At 39.0% G+C, this 26,666-nt stretch overlaps 1 protein-coding gene across 2 annotated transcripts in view; it reads right to left on the reverse strand.

The window, feature by feature from the left end:
- Window positions 1-22,276: 22,276 nt before the first annotated feature.
- Window positions 22,277-26,666, reverse strand: part of OSTF1 (osteoclast stimulating factor 1) — a 54,783-nt gene continuing 50,393 nt past the window's right edge. Inside the window, exons 10-11 of one of the 2 annotated variants that reach the window (XM_036260940.1) lie at window positions 22,846-22,876; window positions 22,277-22,443 (exon numbers count right to left, since the gene is read on the reverse strand). In XM_036260940.1, coding sequence (XP_036116833.1) covers window positions 22,404-22,443; window positions 22,846-22,876 — 71 coding nt within the window. In that variant the 3' untranslated portion in view covers window positions 22,277-22,403. The remainder of the gene's footprint in view (window positions 22,444-22,845; window positions 22,877-26,666) is intronic. The other variant, XM_036260941.1, reaches the window with a different exon arrangement.

Raw genomic sequence — 26,666 nt, forward strand, 5'->3', positions numbered from 1 at the left:
AAGGCCTGGAAAAGAGAGAGAGAGGAAGTATGGTCCTTTGGGGGAACGGTGGTTGTTTTGAGTCTGGCGCGTTGAGCACAAAGCGGGGAGAAGTGAGAGATGAGAGTAGGGTGGCTAGCAAGTTGTGAGGCGATCAAGGATCTGGGCTTTACCGTGAAAGTAATAGGAGGCATAGAAAAGATTTGAGAAGAGTGATGTGATCCCATTTGCATTTGAGAAAAGCACCTCAGCTGCAGCAAAGGGACCAGATACAGGGTTAGACTGGAAACAGAGCGACAAGTAAGGATGCCTGCTTGGTAAGTAGATGTCCAGAACTCAACTCACGAATGCAGTGAGTTGAGAGAAGCGAGTGCTGCCAACACTACTCACTAGGAAGAACTGAAAGACTCTGGTGATGGATGGATGGTGTTATGAACTGAATGTTTCTGTCCCCCCTCAAAATCTCTAAACCACAGTGTGGCTGGATTTGAAGATGGGCCCTCAAGGGAAGTAGTTCCGGTTAAATGAGGTCATACGGATGGGGCCCTGAAACCAATTTGCCAGCACCTTGATCTCTGAAGCCTAAAGAAATGTGAGAAAATAAGTTTCTGTTGGTTATGCCAGCCAGAGTCTGACATTTTGTTATAGCAGCCCAAGCAGGCTAATACAGATGGGAATTCAGGGAAGGGAAGGAGTCAAGTGGAACATCCAGGGCTCTAGCTTGGTCACTGGGTGGCTTGGAGGTCCAGCCACTGACAGAGAAGCACAGGAGAAGCAGGTGTGGGGGAGGATGTGTTCAGTTCTGGGCAGATAGCTTTTGAGAGATTATGGAATATCCCTGAGCAGATGCCCAGTCAGTGGCCAGATGACATATGTTTAGAGCCCAGGAGGCAAAAAGTACATCAGAGATACAGATGGGGGGATAATATGCACATGGATGATCATTAAAGTCTTAAAAATGAATGATATTTCTCAGGAAGTGTAAGAGGATGAGTGAAAAGAAAAAAAACTGAGTACCTCAGTCAAAAGATGGCCAATAGTTAAAGAATGGGGAAAAGAAGAGCTTTTAAGAAAGATTAAGAACAAAAGGAAGGACAAAAGAAAAGGATGGTGAACAAAGCGAAGAGGGAAAAAATATCAAGAAGGGCATGAGCAATAGTGTCAGTGTTAATGGGAGATTAAGTTAGATAAGGAGAGAGAAGAGATTCCTGGGTTTAGCAGCAAGAAAGATACTAATGACCTGGAAAAAGGACTTTCAGTGGAGCGTTGGTGGGGGTAGCAGAAAGTTAAGGGCTGATTTAGCAGAATAAACTAAAGAAATGGAAGCAAAATACAACACGAGAAATAAGGTCAATGTATATTTGCAAATTTTTTTACCCTTGAGTTGTAATTTTTTTAAATAGATGTAAATAGTGAGACAGAATTCATTACTAGAAGGCATAAAAAGATCCTTTATTTGTGCAGCGCTATTCTTTAAATTAGGTCATTTGGCAGGTTAGAAATGAAGTCACATTTCAACCTCATGTGGAACTACATTGGTATATTTTGTTCAGATTAGGTTTTAATAGAAACAAAGCCTTGTGAATCTCTGAACATTCAAAACTTGTTACTTTTGTTTATTTGCAAAATGACTTGAGAGCAACTATACAAGGATTCTGAAACCAGGCCAATTCCAGTAAACTTATCTCTGTGTATTATAATACTGGTTTTCATTATTGTTATTTGGAGGTACTAATATTCTGTACATTATTATAAACAAATGATCTGATGAACCCAGAATCTTCCTAATCTATTGTTGAGATAGAAATCTCTAGATTATACGAAGAGTCTAGGAAGAAACCAACCTTGGTTCTGTCGCTGTCTCTCCTCCCTCTTTCTAGCTTTCAATAATCATCCAAATGGGAAGAGCCCTAAATCGGCAGCTGTTACTTAGGGTGCCTCTTTTTACCAGTGAGTTTTAATTCCTCTGCAAGAAGTCCTTTCCTGCTCTCAAATCCTCAGATGTATTGAAGGATTGTAAGCCTCTTCCTCCCTCCAGATTCCAGAATTTGTTGCATCTAGGACCCAACACCTTCTCACTTTCCCTCTGATTTTCTTACACTCTCCTCAAGTCCAGGCAGACATTGTCCAGTCTTTATGCAGGAGAAGCTGGCTCTAACTGCTTATGTAGACGGTTTCCAAACTATTTGTCTTTGCCAGGTCTTCATGTCAAAAATATAAAATTTAAAACTCACTCTTGTTTTATCCACAGTTGGCTCCAAGTCAGCCTACCCTCATGGCATGAAGGTGAATCTCGTAACACATCAGACTGACACAGAGGTACAAAATCTACTGGGGGTCGGGGGAGTTTTGAGGGTGTTTATATCTCCAAATTTTATCTTGCCCGTTAAGCAAATAAGAGAAAAAAGAAAGAACAAAGAAAAAGGTATTTGGATATAATAAGAAAAACTAAAGCACCCTCCACCCAACACCATAATCACTGGGGACAATTGTGGTATATATCTTTTCAATTCATTAACTATTTATATGCATATATTTCTACTATGTCTATCTTTTACTACCTGTAGGTGAAAACTGGCTTCATTTAATTTAATCATTCACATAGTCCTTGCATAACATCATTTATTCCTGGGAAATCTTGCTAAGTAAAAAAAAACAATAATTTTTCTATTTCCATTAATTTGAATGGAAAAAAATATGATATATTCCATCCCAACCTATGACACCTACACAATTTTCACAGTGCTTACTAAAAAATGAAAACAAGTAAGGATATGAATATGGTTTATACATTGAAATATAATAAAGATTTATTATTCTCACAAAATGAGGAAGAAGAGTCTTGATAGTGGGTATTGGTTAGGGACAGTTGTGAGGGAATCATTCTTTTGGAAGATGAATTTTTTTTTTCTTTAATTTTTTTTTCTTTATTGATTTTAGAGAGAGAGGAAGGGAGAGGAAGAGGGAGATAAAAACATCGATGAAAGAACATCAATTGTCCGCCTCCTGCATGCCCCTCACAGGGGATTGGGCCCACAACCTGGGCATGTGCCCCGACTGGGAATCGAACTGGCAACCTCTTGTTGCATGGGTCAACGCTCAACCACTGAGCCACACTGGCCAGGCTGGAAGATGAATTTTCTATATACCATGTTCTTTACCAACTTTTCATACTTTTGGGGATACACGGTTATTATTTTGTACTGAAATTAGACTCAGACATAAGTTATAACACTGAAAATCACTTTTAGGGCAAAATAAAGGCTAAATCTGCCAGTCCTCAGTAATATATGGAAAGAGCTCACAGAGATGGTATATCTTTGTCCCATTTGATTAGTTAACATACACAAAGTAATCATTTTGGAATCACCAAACACTGTTTCAATATTGTATTATTTTATTAGAAACTATTTGTTGAGAAAATTAGTGAGTGTTCATTAACCTAAAACCATAATGTTGTATATAGATATTTATTTAGTATTTCTTGGGTGAAAAATAATTACTTTTCTTAAAGAGTTGTCTGAAAAGTGGCATAGCTGTTAAAAAGTCATTATGAAAAAATAAAATCATTAAATGAACAGTCATTATATAAAATACATCTATATATGAAAACATCATTTCATGCCAGTAAATGTGATTCTACAGCAATATTTCAAATGGCTACATAAATTCCATTATTTAAATGCACCATAATTTATTTAAATAATTCCCAATTGCAGGAAATTTAGTTGGATTTTTATTTTTCAGATTTCATTGTTGTAAACAATACCGTAAATAAACTTTCTTGTGGTTAAGGCTCCAGAAGGTGCTTTATGTGCAAGTATTACGTATGACCTGGAGCTAGATCCCATTTCTTCTGTTTCTCGAGTTAGTATTTTTCCTCTGTACCAAACTGAGGAGACTTGGATCACATTAGATTTGTTACACATAGATTCTGCACAAACACAGAAACAAACACACACAAATTCCCATGAACACACACATTTTATATTGATTGCTCAATTCAAATGAATGTAATTCTCACTCTAATGTAACTGCCTGACAGTTTATAAAATGATATGTCTTTGAGATATACAGTCAAGAAAAAAATGTAGTCCTTGTCCAATTTACATTGTCCTAATGGCTTGGACTAGAAATCCCTTCTCAATGATTCAATGACTCAGTGCCTATGAGCCAGAGACTCTAAGAGTTTTCCAATTTTCCTTTCTTAACCAAGTAAGGGGCAACTTGTGTTGTGCTAAAAAATAAAAAACCTGGCTCTAATTTTTCTACCTTTTTCTTTGTCTCTTTATTGACTCATATAAGTAATTAGTGTGGAAAATCTCTGGTGAATTATATGGCCACAGCGGTCAGCTAACACATACTCATGCACACACACATTACCTGGGCAAGTGTTTGCACACGAAAGAGGAAATGAACCTGGAGACAAATGTAAGTGAAGCAAGACTCCAGGGTCTTTGAAAGATATAATCTTGTCTGGATAGAAAAGTAAAACTGAATGTGTTTTCATATACAAAGAAATAAATGGCCTCAAACCCATATTTCCAATTCAGATGTGACATTTTCCTGATGAAGCACAGGGCCTGGCCAAGCAGAATGCTGTGTCATAAACAAATTTTCTGTAGATGCTACCAATCCATCTCAAATCCAACAAGTTCCCTTAGCTTCTCTCTCCAGTACTTCATGTAAATTATAAGTATATTTATGTAATTTATCCACCTTATTCAAGAAGGATAGAGCAAAGTTTATACAAATTCTGTCAACAGAGTACAGAATTAGTGAGGTGAATTGATTTCCTATGTACTGTCTCAAAGTTGATTTCCTTGAAAAAAAGGTGTGTTTGGATGAAACCTTCATAAACAGTAAATCAATGGCCATTTCACTTTCCTTCCTTCTCTACAAGGACACAGCCAGAGGCAGCAAAAGGCTCCCCAGATACAGAAGTAGAAATGCCAAAGAGGTGTTTCTGCAGCTTAGTGGATCCCTGGAGTGTGTTATTTCCACAGCCAACAACCCCCCAGATCAATCGCCAGCAACTTCCAGCAACCATCTGCTACTATGACCGCCAAAAGCAGAAAGCTTATCTTTCCCTCCCACTTGTGTATTCTCCACAAACGCCTCTCAATGGCAGAACCAAAGAGGAAGCCAGCTGGCAAAGGAGCCTGGGAAATGTAGTTTGTAGACTCCCAGATGCAGCAGAACAGAACCAAGCATGGAAGAGCAAGTGTTCAGCTTGGAGGCAACAGATGAATAACTGACACACTTCAAAATAAAAAACAGAAGCAGAAAAATGAAATAGAATTTAGGAATTCAGAGGAAACACTGTCAATACAGTGGATATTAGCTGGATATATTACTTAGTGGATATATTAGTGGATATATTACTTTTTAAGTAATGATTAACAACTTCAAAAAATGAGAGATAGTATAACATTCATATAAAAGAACAAGAGACATTTAAAATAAGGGATTTTTTCAAAACAAAGAAAGCATTCTTGAAAATTTAAATCGTCATAACCAAATTTAAAAATAAAAGTTCAAAAGAAGGTTAGAAAGATTAGGTAAAAAAAATCTGTTATTACGTTTTTTGTTGTTGTTGTTGTTGTTTTTAATTGATAGGCAGTAGAGAAAAGCCCCAGGAACTTGTTAGAAATGCAGATTCTCAGCCCTGACGCAGACCTGCTGAATCAGATGCTCTGGGAGTGGGGGCCAGCAACCTGCTTTAACAACCCCTCCAGGTGAGTCTAATGCACACTTGTATTCGTTTCCTAGGGCTCTCAGAACAAATTACCAGAAACTGGGTGGCTGCGTTCCCTCTGAAGGCTCCTTCTTTTCCTTGCCTCTTCCAGCTTCTGGTGGCTGTTGACATTCCTTGCGGCTGCATCACTACGGCTCTGCCTCCATCTTCACGAGGCCTTCTCCTCTGCGTGTCTGTCTTCTCTCTGCCTCTTGCCATTGGATTTAGGGCCCACCTAGAGACCCTTAGCTTAATTACATCAGCAGAAATACCTCTTCCCCTCACATTCACCGGTTCTGGGAACATTTCTTGGCAGGGCGGGGTGGGGAGGGGGGCACCATTCTATCCACCGCAGTGCTCCAGTTGTAGAAGCACTGGTAGAAGAATGAATGAGGACATTCCACATCAAAAGATTCTGTCTCTCCCTGGCCAGTTTGCTCAGCGGCTCCAGTGTTGGCCCGCGAACCAGAGAGACCGGGGTTCGGTTCCGCTGGGGGCAGGTACCTCAGTTGCAGTTTGTTCCCGGCCCTGGTTGGGGTTGTGTGGGTGGCAACCACTCCATGTGTCTCTCTCACTTTGACGTTTCTCTCTCTCTCTCTTCTTTCCTCTCTCCCTCCCGTTCTATCTGAAGATAATTGCAAAAATGTCTTTGGGTGAGGATTTTAAAAAAAAGATACTCGCTTCCTTTTCTCCTCTTCATAGTCTTGTTCACTCCCTTCTCTTCCCTTATCTATCTTATCTTTTTCTATTTCCTTTCCAGTATTTTTTTTCTCTTTTTCCACATTCCCTGAGGAAGAATCTTCCCATTATTCTTTAACTCTTCTTGTAGTTTTGTTCACACTAGAAACTTCGCTATTCTATTTTAGCATAAAATTCAGGGTATTCTCCCAAATAAAGCTGCCTCTCTCAGATGAAATATTAGAAATCATATTGCACATAAAGTGTGATCAAACTGATTTTATAATTAATACTACAGGTAACAAATTCTATATATAATTTTTAAGAATTCTAATTTTTTATCGTGGTAACTAGTGCCCTCTCATGGCCAATGTAGGAACTGAGAATAAAAATATAAACATTCTTTGCTAATTAAACATATATTGAGCATCTAATGTATGTCAGACACTACAGATGTCTATGTGAAAAATCTAAAAAAATAAATATTCTGAATACATATTCTGCCTTAAGTTATTCAACTTTTTCCATATTATTTCAGAAATTCCAGAATAATATTTGATTGAAATATTTATTCCATTAGAAATTCTAGGAAAAGTTTTTCAAGTTCATTAGGCTAACTATGCAGACATTCTAAAGAGCAAGATTTTTCTTGCCCAAAAGGTAATTTCAGAGATTCATAATACATGGAAAAATGAATGGAATTTACAACTCTGGTTGTGAATGAATCATGCATGTTAATATGGAAAACATAACTCTTTGAAATTCGCTTATCTATAATGTATTAATTATACATTTTTTTCCTTTGAAAACAAGCAGTTAGTTCAAAATCCCACTGAAATAATAAAGAAATGTAAACATGAAAATAAATTCTCATGAAGAAGGTTGAATAATGGGAAAGGTGGCATCGTTGGACCAAAAGAAAAATGACATTTTGATGAAATGTACATATGGGTAAGTGTATAAAGGATTCATATCAGACAGGCAAACATTAGGTTAATATAGGGTCTCCCAAGGTCTGTGTTGATAGTCACAAGAAGAAGAGATTCTTAGGGAAGAAGAGGTTATAGCAGGACAAGAACTAGGGGGATTCCGAAACAGCGGGGGTTTAGAGCAGACTGACCTGAAGATATATGTTTTTGGAGATCTCTGGAGGTACTGGGGAGAACACTGGATTTCTAACAGCATATGGGACTATTGCAGGAACAATTCTACTAGTTATTAAAGTATCAGGCAACCTCATAAGGCTGAAGGATGTAAGAACACTCAGACGACAAATTGCTGGGTTTCAAACAGCTGAAGTTTGCCAATTTGTTTTTTTCCATGAATGAGAATGGTCTAGTTTTCCATATAATATCACCTTCATTAACTTGCATTTAATATACTTCATTGACTGGAAAAGAAAGGCGCTAGCCTGAGGGTGATAGGAACTGACCACTGGGTGTGCTGTACTCAGGAATATTAGCCGTCATACATATCACTGTGGAAGAAATAAATTTGGGATAAAACATTTGCTCCAGGAGCCTGTCCTGATAATTCATCTGATGGGCTGTTCTCCAGCTGAGGGAGGCTCAATCAAGGTTTGGTCCACATTTACCTAAATGGCAAAAGTGGAGCGCAGCTTGTGTGGCTCAGTGATTGAGCGTCAACCCATGCACCAAAAGGTCGCCAGTTCGATTCCCAGTCAGGGCATAGGCCCAGGTTGTGGGCCCAATTCCCAGTGGGAGGCATGCAGGAGGCGGCCAATCGATGTTCTCTCTCATCAGTGTTTCTATCTCTCTCTCCCTCTCCTTTCATCTCTCTAAAAATCAATAAAAATAAATGAATAAATGACAAAAGTAGAGCATCAAGGAAAAAGGACCATTCTTTCAGTGCCCTCAAACCCAAGCCAGCTTACCCACCCAAAAGAGCCCCAAACATCTGTGTTCCTTGTTATGGGCTAAACTATTTACCCCTGCCCCAAATCAACCTGTTGAAGCCCCAGTACCTCAGAATGTGACCGTATTTGGAGACGAGGCCTTTAAAGAGGCAATTAAGTTAAAAAGAGGCTATTGGGGTGGGCCCCAATCCAACCTGACTGGTGTTCTTATTAGAAGAGGAAATTTGAAGAGACACCAGCGATGCACAAATACAGCATGTGAGGGCACAGTAAGAAGGTGACCATCTACAAGCCAAGGAGAGAAACCTCAGGAGAAACCAACCCTGCTGACACACTGATCTTGAATGTCCAGCCTCCAGAACCATGAGGAAATAAATTTCTACTTTTAAGCCATCCAGTCTATGGTGTTTTGTTAGAAGAGCCCTAGCAAACTAATATATTCCTTAAGGTATATGTGATTTTTAATTTTCTGTCACCTAAGCTAGACTTATTTGTATCTTTTTTTCTGCTATTAAAGTTCACCCACCAAAGATCCCCAAAACACACCTGTGATAAAAAAAAAAAAAAGTTAGATTTTATATCTTTCTTCAGCAAGGGGCTACACACACCATGGGAACTTGACAAATCTCAAACTAAGGCAGTTAATGAAGGGTGCTTCTGGGGTTTGGGGGACTCGGTTTGTCATTGGGTAGTTTTAGGGCAGAAGATACAACACAAAGTCTGAGGAGAGGGGTCAGAATTTGTAAACTAGGTGCTTTACTGGAACAATCAGTGTTTTTTATCTCTAAGGTCCTTATACAGTTACTATTAGATCAATTTTGTGACTTATTTTGAACAGTAGAGTCTGAATGAGCTGATGTTAAAGGAATTCGAGCTGTTTGTCTTGCGTATTATGATATAGTTTTCAAGTTGTGGTTTCTGTTTCATTTCTCAATACTTAGAACCTCTTTGTGCTTAAATGCAAGTGATCTCAGATATGATCCAGAGAGCTGATTTAGATAAGTGGCACTATATCAATGATGAGTGACTATGCTTACTTTCTAGGTGGTTCCAAAATTCCTAATATGTTTACAAACCGTCAATATCCTAAGATTACATAGAGGCAAGTTGGCATCTGAAAAACTAAAGGTTCGATAGACTAAACACAAATTTACTTTTTCATGTTAACTGAGATCCAAACAGAATTACATTAACAATTTAACTCAAAAATTAAAATTGGGGCTTTGGAATCAGATAGACCTTGATTCAATTCCCATCTCCCTGGCTTGGCAATTGCAGAATTTTGGCAAATTATCTAACGGCTATGGGCCAATTTCATCACCATTAAAATGGCATAAATGATCACACTTCCCTCATAGGGTTATTGTGAGAATTAAGTAAGTTAATTCATGTAATCTACTTATCTGTTGCTACATTCAAACAACTCAAACTCAGTGGCTTCAAACAGCAATTATATTTTGCTCATGATTTAGTGGGTCAGGAATGTAGTAAAGGTTTGGCTAGGCCTTTATCTCTGCTGCGCAAAGCACCTGCTAAGGTGATTCCACTTCCAAGATGGCTAGAAGGTAGAAGATCACCCAGGGCTCTTGCCCAGAGGCCTCAGTTCCTCTCCAATGAGCCTCTCCACAGAGCTACCTGGGCTCCCTCACAGTCTGACAACTTGGTTCCAAGATTTTATGGGGCCTGGAAAAAAGCTGGAAGGCCTTTTTCACTTAAATCCCAGTGTCACTTCTACTGCGTTCAATTGGTGAAGCATATCACAAAAGCCAGGATATGTTCAAGGGGACAACAACTAAACCCCACCTATCACTGGGTGAAAAGGTAAAGAATTTGTAGTCATCTTGAATCTACTATACACATAAAGTGTTTATATAATAACCACCACAATCTGTGAGCTGTTATAGTCCTTAGAGTTACTACTAAACCAAACACAGACACAAGATAGCTTTAGTTTCCTAAAATCAGCATAGGAACATAAACTAAATGTTTTTTTGAGTTTCTAACAGAACTTTTGTCATTTTTATTAATTCCATGTTGCTCAAGGAATGTTTTCTCAAGCCTCCTCAATAATTACAGTCACCATAGAGGTTAATGATAGTTATCCAGAGATGCGTGAATCCTAGCTAGCAAAACTAGAATTTGTTGAACCAACTGACTGAATAGGAGAACAAATTTGCCAATGATACATCTGATAAGAGGTTAGGATCCAAAATTTATAAAGAATTTATAAAACTCAACACCAGAAAAGACAAATAATCCCATTGAAAAAATGGGCAAAGGTCCTGAATAGACACTTCTTCAGAGGACATACAGCCAGCCAATAGACGTATGAAAAGATGCTCAATGTCACTGATGATCAGAGAAATGCAAATTAAAACCACAATGAGATATCACTTCACACTTGTCAGAATGGTTGTCATCAATAAATCAACAAAGAGGAAGTGATGGTAAGGATGTGGAGAAAAAGAAATTTTCGTGCACTGTTGATGGGAATGCAGATTGGTGCAGCCACCTGTGGAAACCAGTATGAGGTTACCTCAAAAAACTAAAAATGGAACCGCCTTATGACCCAGAGATTCCACTTCTTGGAATGTATCTGAAGAAACCTTAAACCCTGATTCAAAAAAAATATATGCATCTCAATGTTCTCTATAGTGTTATTTACAATAGCCAACATTTGGAAGCAGCCCAAGTGTCCCTTAGTAGACCAGTGGATAAAAATGCTGTGGTACATTTACACAGTGGAATACTACTGAGCCATAAAAAAGAAGGAAATCTTACCCTTTGGGACAGCATGGATGGACCTGGAAAGCATTATGCTAAGTGAAATAAGCCAGTCAGAGAAAGATAAGTACCATATGATTTCACTCATCTGTGGAACCTAATGAACAAAACAAACTAACAAAAAAAAATAGAAACAGACTCATAGAGTGAGCATAGACTGTCAGAGGGGAGGAGGGTTGGAGGGCTGGGTGAGAGAGGTGAAGGGATTAAGAGAAAAAAACCTCATAGACATAGACAACAGTGTGGTGATTACCAGAGGGGAAGGAGGGTGGGGAGAAGCAGAAGAGGGTGCAGGGGGGGTAAGTGGTAATGGAAGGAGACTTGATTGGGGTGGTGAACACAATACAATATGCAGATGATGTACTATATATCTGTGCACCTGAAACCTATATATTGTATTAACCAATGTCACCCCAATAAATTCAATAAAAAATAAAAAATTTTAATAAAATAAAAATTCTTTCAGCACACCAGTTGAAAATCGTTGATTTAATCAATCATACTTATGTAATGAAGCCTCCATTTAAAAAAACAAACAAACAAAAAACTAACTGAAGAGGTCTGGAGAACAGGGCTGGTGACTACGTGCGAGTGCCCGGAGAACTGCACAAGGAGGCGGAAAAGCCTTGCCCCTTCCCCAGAACCTGAGTCTCCCGCCCGACTGTTAAACATAAGTAAACTGCTCTCCCGGGTTCTGTGAGCCATTCTAGCAAGTTATCCATCTCAAGGAGAAATGTGGGTCCAGCGGATTTGAACAGCTGGTCAGAAGAACAGGTGACAACCTGGCTTTGTGATTGGCATAGGTCCAGCGGGCGGTCTTGTAGGACTTAGCCCTTAATCTGTGGGGACCCAGGGCGAACCCCAAGGCGGCAGTGTCAGAACTGAATTGAATGGTAGGATATCCGGTTGGTGTCCAGAGAGGTGGAGAACTGCTTGGTGTGGAAATCGCACACAGTGGTGTAGAAGAGTGTACAGCTGAAGAAAACAGTTTCCCTGTGGAGCCTCCAATGAGGCCTCACACAGTTCGCTTGCATGTGAAAGTCCGTTAGACCAAGTGGTTGAAACTATGCTGACCCCATACTCATCTGTTGACTGAAAAAGCCCTTTGCCACCAGCGCTGGGAGGGACACGAAGGAGAAGCAGGCCTACGGCCCAGAAACTCCTTGTGGAAAAATGTTGTCGCATCAAGAGTGCTCAAAGCCCTTGTAGCAGGAGGTGGGGAGTCGGTGAAGCCAGTCCTGGGGCAACCTGCGTTCCAGGTACTGAAGCAAAGGTTCCAACTAACAGTTGCCCCGCCCACACCAAGACGGCGGTGCACCTGGTGGAGCAGGACCTCGCCAACCAGATCTCTCGAGGTTACCGGCTCAGCCCCCGAGAGGCACATTTTCGCAGCGAGGGCTGAACTGTGGGGACGACTGAGAAATCTATGTCCTCTTTCCACTTGTTAGGTGTGTGGTTGGTGCGGAGTCCAAACTGATCCCTGCGTGGAGACCCCGGGGACAGGCCGCACTGCCGAATGCTTGAGCAACATCGTGGATTTACAGATACAGCTGTTATCAGCCAGGCTGTTGCCTAGATCCGTGCACCTGGGCCTTGGGTGTGTTGCAGAAGGAATGGTTTCCAGAATAAATGCCCAGAAAAGGAAAAATCATTTGAAAGAAACAGGGGGATCGTGGGCACAGGAAAAGGTCCAAGCAGATGTGGGAGGTGAGAATCCAGGCACCCTTACCTCCAGGCAAAGATAGAAATAAAGGGCTATCTGATTTTCTGATTTCCTCTCAATAACAAGAAAGAAAGTGCTTACTAAACCTGTAAGTAAATGTTCGTAGCTTTTCATAATTGCCAAAACCTGTAAACAACCCAAATGTTCAGCAACAAATTGTGTACGTTCAAGGAACGGAATATTACTCAATAAAAAAAGAAGGAATCGATGATACATGCAACAAACTTGGATAATTTCAAAGGCATGCTGAGTGAAAAAAGTCAGTCTCAAAAGATTGGTTTTATTTATGTGACATTCTGGACAAGACAAAACTACAGGGCTGGAGAACAGATCAATAATTGATAGAGTGATTGACGGGATGGAATCAGGGGAGGGTGTCATAGCACAGTTATTTGAGTTGACTGGAACTGTCCTGTGTCTTGATTATGGTGGTGGTCATGCAAACCTAGATGTGTGTTGAAATCCATATAACTTTACATAGAAAAAGGGGGAAAGTCAAATTACAGTATAACTTTTTTAAAAAATTAAACACTCTATACCAGGCACTATATGCTGAGGCGAAAGCATTGAGCTTCATGAGACAAGACTCACATGAATATAAACACAAAGTAATTAGGGCACAAGCATATTTGATATAGGATAACTGAAAAGTAAAAGCAGCAAGTGTTACAGGAAATTAAAGAGGAGATCATTTCTAGTTTAGCTAAACAAGCAGAGGTCGCAGTGGAGCTCAGTTTCAAGAGCAAGAGAAGGCAAATGATAATTCCATGTGGAAAATGGTTATTTAGATTATCATGTCAATAACATGCAGGAAGGAATGGAACAGAAAGTGCAGAGGGCAGAAATTATGCCTGGTTAGAAGATAAGGAATTTGGGAAGAGTTTGAGCTGGGGTGTTGACCATCTAGCACAGCAAGCCTTTCTGTACAACTGGATCCATACCTGTAGTTTACCCTGGAGACCAGTAGAAGGTTGGCATCATCTACTTCATTTATTCCCACCAATTGAGACTTTTGCCTCACTTACAAATGTGGGTCACATCTTCCTCTTCCTGGCTACAATGTTGGCTCTTCCTAACTTAATTATGCTGTCTCTTACCTGCAGCTTATCCTCACATCTCCAATATCATCTCTTCCCCCTTATTTTATTTCCCAGCAACCTCTACTCAGATGGTACCCTCCCAAAAAGGTAAAAAAAAAAAACCTTGTGAATTCAGGCAGTAGTAGTGGAAATTGAATGAATGCACAGATTTGAGAAACACCGTGTTGGAGTTAGGACTGACAAGGCTGGTTTGTAAGTTGGATGTAAAGGATGAAGGAACAGGGGAGAAAAAAACAAACACTGGTTTAGAGGCAAAATTTTACTAGGATGAAATGTAGCTAGTGACTATTTTATTCTTGTCCAACAATTGTATTTAAATATTAGTATGCTTAAATCAGTTTTATAGATGAAACCAATTTTTTTTTTAATTTAAAAATGCATGCAGGGCTATAAAACAATGTTTGAGAGCAGGCCATTCCAACTGAAAAAAAAAAAACTGAAAAGTATTTTAAGCAACAGCATGATGTAATTCAATTTTTAAAAGAAGTTTTTATTGGTGTGGAGATGAGGAAAGAATTTTCATGAATTTTATAAAAGAGAGAACAAGAAAATAATCTGTGATTGACTAATTCTTTTAAAAAATGAGTATAAGCATACCCTCATTTTATTGTGCTTCACTTTATTCCACTTCACAGGTGTTGCATTTTTTACAGATGAAAGGCAAGACCCTCCACAAGCAAAAAAAGATTTTGACTTACTTTATTGCAACACTCTCTTTATTACAGTGGTCTGGAATGGAACCCACAATAGCTAACAAGAAATGCCTGTATTGGTGGCTTTTCTCACAATAAAAAAATTATGTTGAAAGAGAAATAAAAATGACTTATTAAGAGAATAAAGTTTGTTATTGAGCTTGCAGTAAAAATAAAATTTGATAGTACTGGATGTATATTGTTACAGTTTTTGTATTAAACCACAATTGTATGCAACAGAAGAGCCCCTCAAAGTAAACTGAACACAATGAGATTTTTCCTATTTGTATGAATATATGTGAAATCGTTATTAACACTGCAATAAAAAATATATGCAAACAAGTAAAATAAGCAAGGCACAGCAATAAAGATTGAGGAAATGAAACCAGACTTGTATTCTTATTCATCTGAAGTCATTACAAAGTTTACAGGGCTCTTGGTTCAAAGGAAAACATAATAGCCACAAGTATTTACTGAAACATTACCTATTTACCATGGTTTCATTTTTAAGATTCCTCAGTGGGTCTAAATGGCAATGTTGCTAAACAAGTACAACATAAAATCATTCAAAATATTTATTATTCTTCATCTTAAAAAGAAAGCATCTTAAACATAAAAAGGTTCATGAATATTGGCTGAATATTCAGCAATATGCATTGCTGACAGATGAAATAGAAAGTACTGAGAACACTTACATCCTATGATTGGACACACTCCACGAAATTGAGTCATCTTACTGTAGTAACTAAGAAACCGTAAAAATAAGGACACAAGAGCTTCCATTCCTTTTCATCTAGGATAGGTAAGAAGGCCAGACACAAAACATGGATAATAAACTCAATCATTTCAAGTTTCATTCTGGCTATCACTTCAATTTCTTCTCATATTAACCTTTATCAGGAGACAAATGTGAATATATATAGTCTGGCTGGTGTGGCTCAGTTGGTTGAGCATCATCCCATGCACCAAGAGGTCACCACCGGTTTGACTCCCGATCAGGGCACGTGCAGGAGGCATCTGATTGATGTTTCTATCCCTCTCTCCCTCTCCCTTCCTCTCTAAAATCAACAAAAAAAATTTTTTAAGGCAAATATATATATATATATATGATTTATATTGATAAATATATATTGATTTGAACAGGCCCTTCTCATTCCCTGTGTGTTACTAAAATGTAGTGCAGAAAATGAAACGGGAGGGGAGAGTGGAGAGAGCTGAATGTAAAGGACCTGGAAAATCAACTGCAGGAAAAAAATGCCTAGAGTGAGAAAATGATCTCTCACACACGGCAACATGATCTAGAAATACCCATGGCAACTATCTCAAATCCCTTGCATCTGATTCCTCACTGGCGATCAGCTATGTCATTGACTTGTTATGTTTCTAATAGACACTTCTTGGCCTCAAGCTCCATCTATTAAAAAAGGAGAGAAGGGCCCTGGCCGGTTTGGCTCAGCGGTTAGAGTGTCAGCCTACGGTCCGGAGAGACCCGGGTTCGGTTCCCGCTAAGGGCACGTACTTCGGTTGCAGTTTGTCCCCGGCCCTGGTTGGTCGTGCAGGTGGCAGCCACTCGATGTGTCCCTTTCATGTCAATGTTTCTCTCTCTCTCTCTCCCTTCCTCTCTCTCCCTCCCACTCTATCTGTACAAAAAATGGAAAAATATCCTCGGGTGAGGATAAAAAAAAAAAAAAAAAAAAGGAGAGAGGGGCCAGATATTGAACTGAATAAGTAGCATCTGACTGTTCAAAAACATTTAAGAACAGTTCTCATATTAGCAGTTACAGTTTTCTTGCTGGAATTTCCTAGTGAGGAATAAATGCTTTGTGGTTAGAGGTAATAGTAGTTGTAGTAATTAATAAATTCACAGGACAGTACAGAAGAAACCACTGCTAATAATGAAAAATGGAGAGAGACGAGGCACAATTTCCAATTTAAAGAGAAAAAGGCTTTTACAAATTTCATGCAGTGTCTATAAGTGATGACCAAAATATTAAAAATAATGTGAAAAGCGTATGACTCATAGAAGAGCAACTCCCCAAGCACTGATGAATGCAGATCTAAAGAACAAAGTAAAAACTCCCAGTACACCACACCACATTCACATACTCATCTGGGTCGAAGTAGGAGACCTCCAAGTGTCCTTTCACCCTGAGGCCCATCTGAACCCTCGTTCTGAGATTAAAGCCAGGGGTTTTCCATGTGGCCTGCTGCAGATGAGGGCTACGCTGAGATGTTGACGTGGCAACCACACTAGGTTATGCCACAATCTGAGGTTCTCAAAAATCAGGTCCTCTGAAACACTGATGCAGTAATGATACTGAATTCCCATGAGGAGCCAACATCGCCTGGTCTCATTACAGGTGCATTAAGGGAACTAAGAGTTCTGGCCAATGTCACTGGGCTCAGAAATGATGGGTGAGGGCTGCAGGCCAGGTTTTCCCTGAGCACTCACTATCATAGTGATGCCCTCTTTACCTGAGAACTTTTTAGGACTGTGGATATTTCTGAAGCTATTTCTATAGCGGTTCTTTGGCTGGTTTGTCATACAAATCTATGTTCAAATAGGCCTCACTTTCACATCTTCAACTTACTCCTGGTATGAAGGCATGCTCTTGGGGCCCCAGCAGTTCCCCTTCTGGAATGGGAAATGATGAAATATCCCACTTATTTCTTACTCTATTGCCTTCTTGTTCAAAGTTAGTGAGGACTGACTTAACTTCTAAGTGTCTTAGGTTCTCTATCTCATTGACACTGATTAACTAAATTCTTTAAGTTTTTCTCTCATAGGAGAAATAGGTGAAGTGGCAAAGCTTATCTATTTAAATAGATGGACAGTTTCTGTTTTGAAAACATGTAAGAGCAAGATGGTGATATCAAGTAACCTTTCAACTTAAAATCATCATATACCAAATATCGGGCCCATGGCCTTTCAACGCCATTAAACCACTCCAAAGAACAATGTAAAATGGGAACAATGGCAGACATATCCTCCTCACCTGAAGTTTAAATTATTTTAATAATAAATAATAATAACCAGGTTTCTTCAAGTTATACACCTCTTCTCTGTAATAAATTCACATTAAAAAAACACTGCTACCACACGGACACACACTTAAACGATGGAAAGGAAACATCACTATCCTCCATTTTTAAAGCATTTTAGACTATCCCACTCTTCACAATGAAGGGGACTTTGAAAAACATGTGTTGATACATCTTTCATACATACACATTTATTTGTTTTTAATAACAACTTCCTCATTGGAGCATATGAGTATAAGCAACGACTCTACCAGGCACTATCCTGTCATTCACATAGCTCATTTTATTTAATCCCCTTAACTTTAGGCGGTAGGTACTATGACTTGCCCCATTTTAGAGCTAAGGAAGCTAAGCATTTTACGTAATCTGTCCAAGGTCATTCAGCAATAAGCAGCAGAGCCAGACATGAATCCAGAGTTTCCCTCCAAAGCTCATACGCTCTTGACCACTTCTTGAAGCATTCGTATGATGTCCTATCAGAAATAGGGGTGATTTTAAAAGGGCCGCCATTTCTCCTTTGTTGTTCAGCCTCTTTCCTCCTTGTCTCTTCTTCCACTTTCCTTCCTGCTGCGTCTCGGGCTCTCTAACTCCTGCCTTTGAAATTTCCACCGTTCTTTTCCAGCCACAGCCAAAACCTGGTCTCACTCCAGCTCCCAGTTGGCAACGGTGCAAGTTAGGTGGAGGCTGAGCCTGTTGGGAACCCCAAGCAGATGGCTGTTGGCAGAAAACAAAAGAACTGCATGGAAATGTGAGGTTACCTACATGTCCACGCCAAGCTCCCAGACTTGAGTAAGACATTCTCTGGCCCTTCCTGGGGACACATTTATTTTCATGGTGATGTGAAAATATTTGAGGAGCCTTAGACTATCTGAGAGAAATGCTGAATATAGCAATGCAAACTCAGAGTAAGGTAAACAACTGCGAATCTAGGTTTTCCTTCTTTAGTATGTATTCCGTTTCATTTGCATAGAGTTGGAAATTTTGGAAACTTGAGAGGAAGCCTGTTTCATTAAATCATATTTCTGCAGGGTTGCCAAAATTTTTCTGGGGGGAAAAGGAAAATCCCTTATAAAAAAAAATCTCAGGGTTGTTTTAAATAACACATTCAATTAAATGAGTAGATATGTTGAATTTATTAGATGCTACATCCAGGGGCTGAGATGGAAGAGGAGCAGGTCAATTTCTGCATATTTTTCTGGCAGAGTATGAACTGCCAGCAGCAGTAGGCAGCAGGTGCGTCGGCTCAGGAGTCAGCCAGACCTGCACGCCCACCTTCGAGCATTGGGGCCTTGAGACAGTTACTTAGCTTCTTCAAACCTCAATTCTCTGTAAAGACATAGGAGCATTAAATGTACATTCACTACCCTGGTAAACATTTGCTGTAAAGATCAAATGACATCATGTCATTGAAAGTGCTTAGCGCAGGAACTGGCAGAGTAGGCATTTAATAAATGGTAGTTTTATTTAATTTTATGTCATTTTAAGGGAGAGGCAGATGTAAAGGCTTGTCATTAAGAAATAAGGAGACAGAAACCATAAATTTGTGGTCTGCAATTTTTCCTTCACTTAAGAGAACTGTTCACTAAAGCTGTATTTTCCGTTAAAATAGGGAGAGAAGAATCTTTTGCAATACTTCTCCCACCAAACCTTCAGCTTTTGGTGATCAGACATGCAAAGTTTGGTTGCTCAGTATCTTACTGCTACATACATACCTACAACATAAAATTTAAAGGAATAAACCCCAAAATCAAAGTCATCAGGGAAATGGTGATGATCAGGTGTAAAAGTTAAACCCTGTAACCTATTAGAAAAAAAAATCATCATCTGTGAAGATGAGAAATACAGGGCTCACACTAAGAAATATCAGGAAATTAGAATTTCTGTACAATAAAGAACATTTATGAAGAAAGCATATATGAAAAAAAAAATTATATTTTCCACTACCTAAAATTATCTGAGGTTTCCCTTTCAGCATAATTTCTAGTTTGTTGTGCAAGATTTTAAAAAATAGAGTCACCCCTGCTTTGCTTAACATTTATTTCCCTTTGTTGGGAAAAGAGGCCATTTGCAGGGTTGCTAAGGACATACAGAAACTGACAGCTATAATGCATGGCAGTCCAACAATAAATAATTTGCAATAGACCAGTCCCAGAAAGGAAACCAAAATGGGAAACTCTGATAAAAAAATAAAAAAAAAAAGAATGTTCTTTGCATGAGGTTACTGGGTTGGTAGCAGTACAAACATCTATCTCACTTGGCCCAAGGGGCTGAAAGGCATTTTCTATCTAAAGGATGCAATGGCTGGGAAGGAGTTCAGGCCACTGTGACTGTCAGAAAGCTCTGGTTACAGCACAATCTCCAAAGTCATCCCCAGAACATAACCAAAGCTCTCCTCTGCAGAGTCAGAGCAGTGGCAAGTTCCTAGAACCAGTATTTTTTTTTTTTTGCTGAGGTAGCATTAAATAATCTCTGGAAAAGTTCGCATCAGCTAGGCTGAATAAACAAGAACCAACAGTGAATTTTACCATGGAGTTATAACCACAGCTAAATGCATTGTCCTGCTTCACCAACAATTCTTGCAAATACCTTCCACTTCCCAAAAACGAAAGTTGGCCAACTTTCTAGAATCCTCATAGGTTTGAAAATGTTCAAAGCAATGACAGTGAAGTCTCCATTATTCTTTTCCTCAAACATAAATAATATATCCACATCAATCACAGAATATTTTTATAAAAAAATCTATATTCATGTAAATTGTACTATCTCTGCCCATGTTAAAAAATTAAGAGTATTTAGTTGGGGTCTATCCTAATTACCCCAGGCCCACAGTGTACTAGAACAAAAAATCAGAGATTTCCAAAAGCTTTTTGTTATGGCACAAACCCCCCTTTTAAGGAACAAATCCTTAAAGGATTTCTGAGAACAGGTATAATTTCAATAATGATTTCATATCTTCTAATTTATGCTTATAAAGAAATACAATTTTTTTCCTTTTTTTTTTTTCTTTATTGACTTTATAGAGAGAGGGAGAGAGAGAAAAACATCGATGAGAGAGAACATCGATTGACCGCCTCCTGCATGCTCCCCACTGGGAATGGGGCACATAACCTGGGCATGTGCCCTGACCGGGAATCTAACCAGCGACCTCTTGGTACATGGGTCGATGCTCAACCACTGAGCCACACCAGCCAGGCAGAAATACAAATGTTTAACTCATATTTGTTTAACATACATGTTTTGAGAATAAAATATCATTTTTTACTAATTTCATGTTTTGAGCTCATCTTTTTCTGTCACTACTCATACAGATTTCTTTCTAAAATTTAGTTGGGGTATTTTTGAAAGACCTCGAACAGCTTCTCAGGGTATCCTTTTTCTCATTTCTCACAGAGAGAAAATCAAACAGTGCCAGAGAGAGGAAACCTGTATAGTGGCAGTTATTTGTTTCCTGAGCTAACCCACTTCCTTTTTCAAACATTTCCTTCTCTTCACCAATGTGTTTTTTGAAATTAGTATCGAAGTCTTCTTGCAAAATATACTCCTAGTCCTTGTGCCTGGAATTTGGACAAATGCCAATGGCCATGTCATTTTCAGTATCATCACAGTAGTGATACAAAATTAGAATCTCAAATACAGTGTCACTTCAGTAGTACAGAAGGCTCCCTGCAATGTTTATTGATGTTTTAGCAAAAGAATCTGAATCATTATGAACCAGAGCCCTGCTCTGAGAAAGAAAGATTATCAAAGTGAAAAACTGAAAGCCAAGAAAAGTTCATGGCTTCTGGCTACTCCATTATGAAAAACTATGGCATCTTGCATAATAAGAAAATCATTTCTTTTTTTTAGAGAGAGAGGAAGGGAGAGAGAGACATATCGATTTGTTCCATTAATTTATGCATTCATTGGTTGCTTCTTGTATTTGCCCTCATCAGAGATCGAACCCACAACCTCGGTGTATCAAGATAATGCTCTAACCTAGTACCCAGCCAAGGCAATCATTTCTTTAAACTTTGAAACCTTAAGAATGAGCTGCTAGGTTTCTTCACACTAAGTATAACCTTGGAGATAAAACTGGAAATCTTGTAGTTATTAAAGTTTTATGCTTTATTATAAATGTATCTTTTCAGTGATTCTTGTCTTGACTTTAATCAAAGCAGATACAGAAAGTTGAACAGAGATTTGGCTACTGTGATTCTTCTGTGCTAACAAATACAAATATAATTTAAATAAATAACATCAGTCTTTACCTAAATATAAAAAGCTTTATTTATTTACCAGCAAAGAGTGATACCAGAAAAACAGACAAAAAGAATAAAGTCTCTTAAAATGTTTATTTTTGTCAGAATAACTGACGGTTTTCTGTTGTCTTTTGGTTTATTATTATAATAAGCACTTCCCCCCTTGAAAAACCCATTCAGAACATCTCAATCCTTGAGGTAAAGAAATTTAATTTAAAAAACCATCCTGATTTTTTTTTAAAGAAATAAATTCTTAAAATTCCTTTAACTTGATAAATAGCAATAATCTTGTTCTACTCTGGTAAACAAAAACGTACTTTATACAGCAAAGCATCCAGTCACTTATTGGCAAACCAAAGGTGAGAACTATTCATTTACATGTTCTACTAAACAGTGCAATACTGCCATTTTCATATGGACATTTAAAAAAAAAACAAAAAACAAAAAAACAGTTACCAACACTCTTCTGGCAAAGACAAGATTCTGTAATGGCAAAAGCAACAGAAGTTTCAGCTCTTAAAGCTTCTGAAAGGAATTAATCTGAGTCATCGTCATCAAGATATTCCTCGGCATTGCTTAATGTTCGAACAGCATCTAAAAAACATTGAGGAAGAAAGCAAACGAGAGAAATTAAAAATTGCTTGGACTTTGTTTTCATTTTCAAAGCTCCTGACAAATCAACAAATTGTCATCTTTTCTCAGACCCAGGGGTGGTCCTTTCCCCAAGGATCTTTTTCAACTTTTGCTTTTCAGCCTAACTGTTCAGTTTCTGCTGCCAGAGAGGCTGGTAAATACCTTTGTCTGCACGTTCCTTAGACATGCAAAACAGTAAAACACGTGGTACTGAGGTACCATTACTCTATCTTGTACAAAATAAACCATGACCAACGTGGAACACACCAGGAGCCCCTCCCCTCTGACAACTGTGCTTCCAACCCCCTCCCCCAATGACAAGCACACACTTGGCTTCAGTCGGTCAACAGCCTGCAGCCTTACCTGAAGGCAAGGTCACTGGGTAGAAAGATAACTAATGAGGGGAAAAGGGAAAAGAAAGAGAATGAAAACACAGAAGCTTCAGTTTCGTTGTAGAAAACACTAATAAAGTATATTCAGAAGCAGAAGACTGAAATGAAAAATAAATAAAAGTTTTGAAATAAAAAAAGCTGAACCTCATAGACTGTAAAAATCAACTTTGAATGGGGCTTAAAAAAAGACATTGGACCTTTAACTGTTCACCTATTCAACTGTCTAATCAAATTTCTATAGCAACAAGTTACACTAGTATAATTTAAGGCAGAAAACTGAAATGCATGTATAAACACATTGTTAGAGCTCAATAAATACATGTTATAGCACCCAGATCATGTCTCTAAATACTACATCCCCACAGCTCACTGGAGATATGACTAATTTCAAGTCTGGAGCAGAAAATGTAGAGAAAAAAAATGTACCTGGAACCATGTCATGTCACAAAGCAAGGATCCTACCAAAAATAGCATCACTTTAAAAGGGTTCAGGATCCAACCTAAAGAGGCATCCACTAGCCAAAGATATCCACAAAGACCCAATTATAAGGGATGAAAACACTTCAAATATTTCAGGGAATGCACTGGTCCCCTTTGGAGACTGATAGGGAATCCGCACATTATTTTGAAACCTCTTGCAAAGAGCAAGCCTTTATTCTGCTGCTTCTACATGAACTATTCCTCGTGGTAACCAAACAGCTGATGAGGAGAAATGTTTCTTTATAGAATGTTCCAGCTCATAACTGAGGAAAGGAGTACCGGGATTAGAATATCACCATTTGCAGCCAGTAGTAAAATAATGGATCTAAACCATAATCGTCAGTGGATGCGAACATCATAGGTTGGGTCACAACCAGATATTATATTATATATAAAGAATGTGATATTCTTTTTTTTTTTTCATCCTCATCCAAGGACATTTTTTCATTTTTTGTTCAGATAGAGCAGGAGGGAGAGAGACGAAGAGAGAGCGAGACAGAGAAACATCGATGTGAAAGGAACACATCGAGTGGCTGCCACCCGCACGACCCAACCAGAGCCGGGGACAAACTGCAACCGAGGTACATGCCCTTAGCAGGAACCGAACCTGGGTCTCTCTGGACCACAGGCCAATGCTGTAACCACTGAGCCAAACCGGCCAGGGCAAGAATGTGATATTCTTTACAAAGTATTCTTTCCTCTCCCCTTATGACAGCTAGATCTAAATCTAATCAAACCTCTAGATCTAACATCAATTGACAAAAAAAAATGCAGAAGACAGGAGAATGTGACAAACACCATCATGGGAATGCATATTTACAATATCTACGCTGGGAAATTCAGGTAAACTAACCCAGTCTCTTTAAAAATAAATTGCAAGGCTAGAAACAGAGGAAGAGGGAAAAGAAAGGAAACACTGATTTAAGAAAAAAACACTAAGAGACAGATCTGTCAATTACTTAATGTGGACCCTGACTTATACAAAATGTAAGTAAAAAGAATAAACAAACAGGTAGAAGAAAAAGTGGCAAATTTGGAAAATGACATTTGATAATATAAAGGACTTATTAAGTTTTGGTACGTTAGTGATATTGTAGCAGGGAAACTTCAACGACCTCACTTCCAAATTATTAGAAATCTCCAGACTGACTATATTCTTCTCCATTCCCCTACGAGGAGTTCTGGAGACATGGGAGAAATATATTTTGTTCTATCCCACATACACCCACAACCTTCAGGACTGGCTGCCGACTTGGTAAAAGCAGCTTTTTAAGCATAACACAAAAAAGACAAACAGCAAAGTTCTTTTCCCTTCTACTTTGCTACTACAATGCTGCATTTTGTGGCATTTGAGATATTCTTTGCCCTTCAAGGGTTACTTCTGCACTGTGTTTTAACCTTGTTTCTCCCGTTAGCACCAGAAGGATGATTTCCCATGGTGTAGACTCTCACTGAATAGAACTCAAGAGATAGAAATGAGTCCGGCAAATAAATGCCTTTTCCTTCCTTCCTCTCATAAACTGTTCTGAGGCAGTTTCTCTGGAAACTTCTCATATGGACAAATGCTGAGTCATGAGCTGTATCTCTTCAAAGCCTGTCTTGGAGCACGACCAGCATGACCAAAGCATCACCCGAGCACCTCGGCACCGCCCGTACCTCACTTCCGTTCTCCCTCGGTCTCACTACCCTGGACTTACGTGTCCAAATCAAGCACCAGCGCTTCAGACAGACATACAGGCAGCAAATAAATAAATGATGGAGGGCTAAACACGTAACATGGATAAATGTCAAATAATGTTAAGGGAAAGAAGTTAAGACCAAAAAAAGTACATACTGCTTGATTCCATGTACGTCAAGTGCAAGAAGAGGCAAAGCTAATCTATGGTGAGAGCAGCAAGGATGCTGAGGAAGGCCTCTAGAGTATGGGAAATGTTTCCCATCTCGGTCTGGGTTGTAGCAAATAAGTACACACACAGAAAAATAAAAAGTCATCACTCAGTTGTACACTTAGGATTTATATACGTTACTTAATTATATCCCGATTTTTTTTTTTTTATTGGAAAAAGAATTTAAGGGCTCAACCCTCAAATATGACCCTGACTCCTTCTCTATATCCTAAAGTTACCCTTCATGGTAACTAAAACAAATGAATTATTTTGTCCCTTTAAAGAATCCAAGATGTGCTTTTAAAAGTGGACAACAATATCAGAATATACCTTTTCCAACTAGAGTTCATGCTGGCAATTAGTTACCTAGCCCAATATTCAAATTCTGATGGCAACTAGGATCAAAACTTTTTAACTGAATGATTGGGGAAATGAAGCATGAAAAGAGAAAACAGGTAACATGAAAATTCATTTCTTGGCTCTGTGTGCTCGGCCCCCAGGTTACCTCCTTAACAAATCCATTATCTAGTCACTACATATTTAGGAAGTCACTACATTTTTAGGAGTGAACAGAGAAAAAGAGCACCCACCTTCCAGCCCTATTCTACAAAGCCTTCATGAAGGTGAGGGGCAAAGACAAGAGTCTGCCACCCGCCTCTCCCCAGTCCAGCTGCACATGTCAAGGCTGTGGGTGCAGCTCTCTAGGGGCTGAACAGGTCTGGTATTTTCTTTGCCTATCACGATCAAGCTCATACTAGGCATGAGATTCTGATAACCTTTAACTCATGAGAAAACTTACTCCTCGGACAGGACATGTTGAAGGTACCCACAGAGCAACAGGAAGTTGGTAGCAGGGAAAGGAAATTAGGCCAGAGTCGTACTTCCTGCCCCAATCAAAGAAGCAAGGAGTAACAGGTTGACCTCAAGTAAAAGTCTCTCTCCCACATGGCTGCAAATATAGCTGCTCAGCAACAATGCGGCTGTGGAGCATCGCTCAGCTGGTAAATGCTTTCTCCCGCACTAGTAGAACCTACTTCATCTCTACAGGAGCAATGACTTTAAAGCAAGACTTGCTCTACCAAGGAGCCCTCGAGGCTTAAATAGTTAAAGAATACCAAATAAGAATCTGGAACAAACACACATCTGGAATAAAGAACAAACAAGAACAATAGATTCCGAGGGCTATGATGGGAATCTGATGATAGGTAAGGAGGATAATTTTGGGAAGCCCCCTTGGCGAGCCACGCAGAGAAGGGGACTGTGGTATTTTTGATTGACTGAAACAGGAAACTAGGGCACTGACTTTATTTTGTTGCTTCTGCTAGGACTGGAATATGTATGGGACAGTATAAGGTTGCCTCTTCTCATAAATAAAAGGATACCTGAGGGAGAAATAAGTTTGCCCAGGGTTCAAAACTTAATAAAA

The sequence above is a fragment of the Molossus molossus genome, unplaced genomic scaffold, assembly GCF_014108415.1.
Source record: "Molossus molossus isolate mMolMol1 unplaced genomic scaffold, mMolMol1.p scaffold_m16_p_14, whole genome shotgun sequence".
NCBI lineage: Eukaryota > Metazoa > Chordata > Mammalia > Chiroptera > Molossidae > Molossus > Molossus molossus.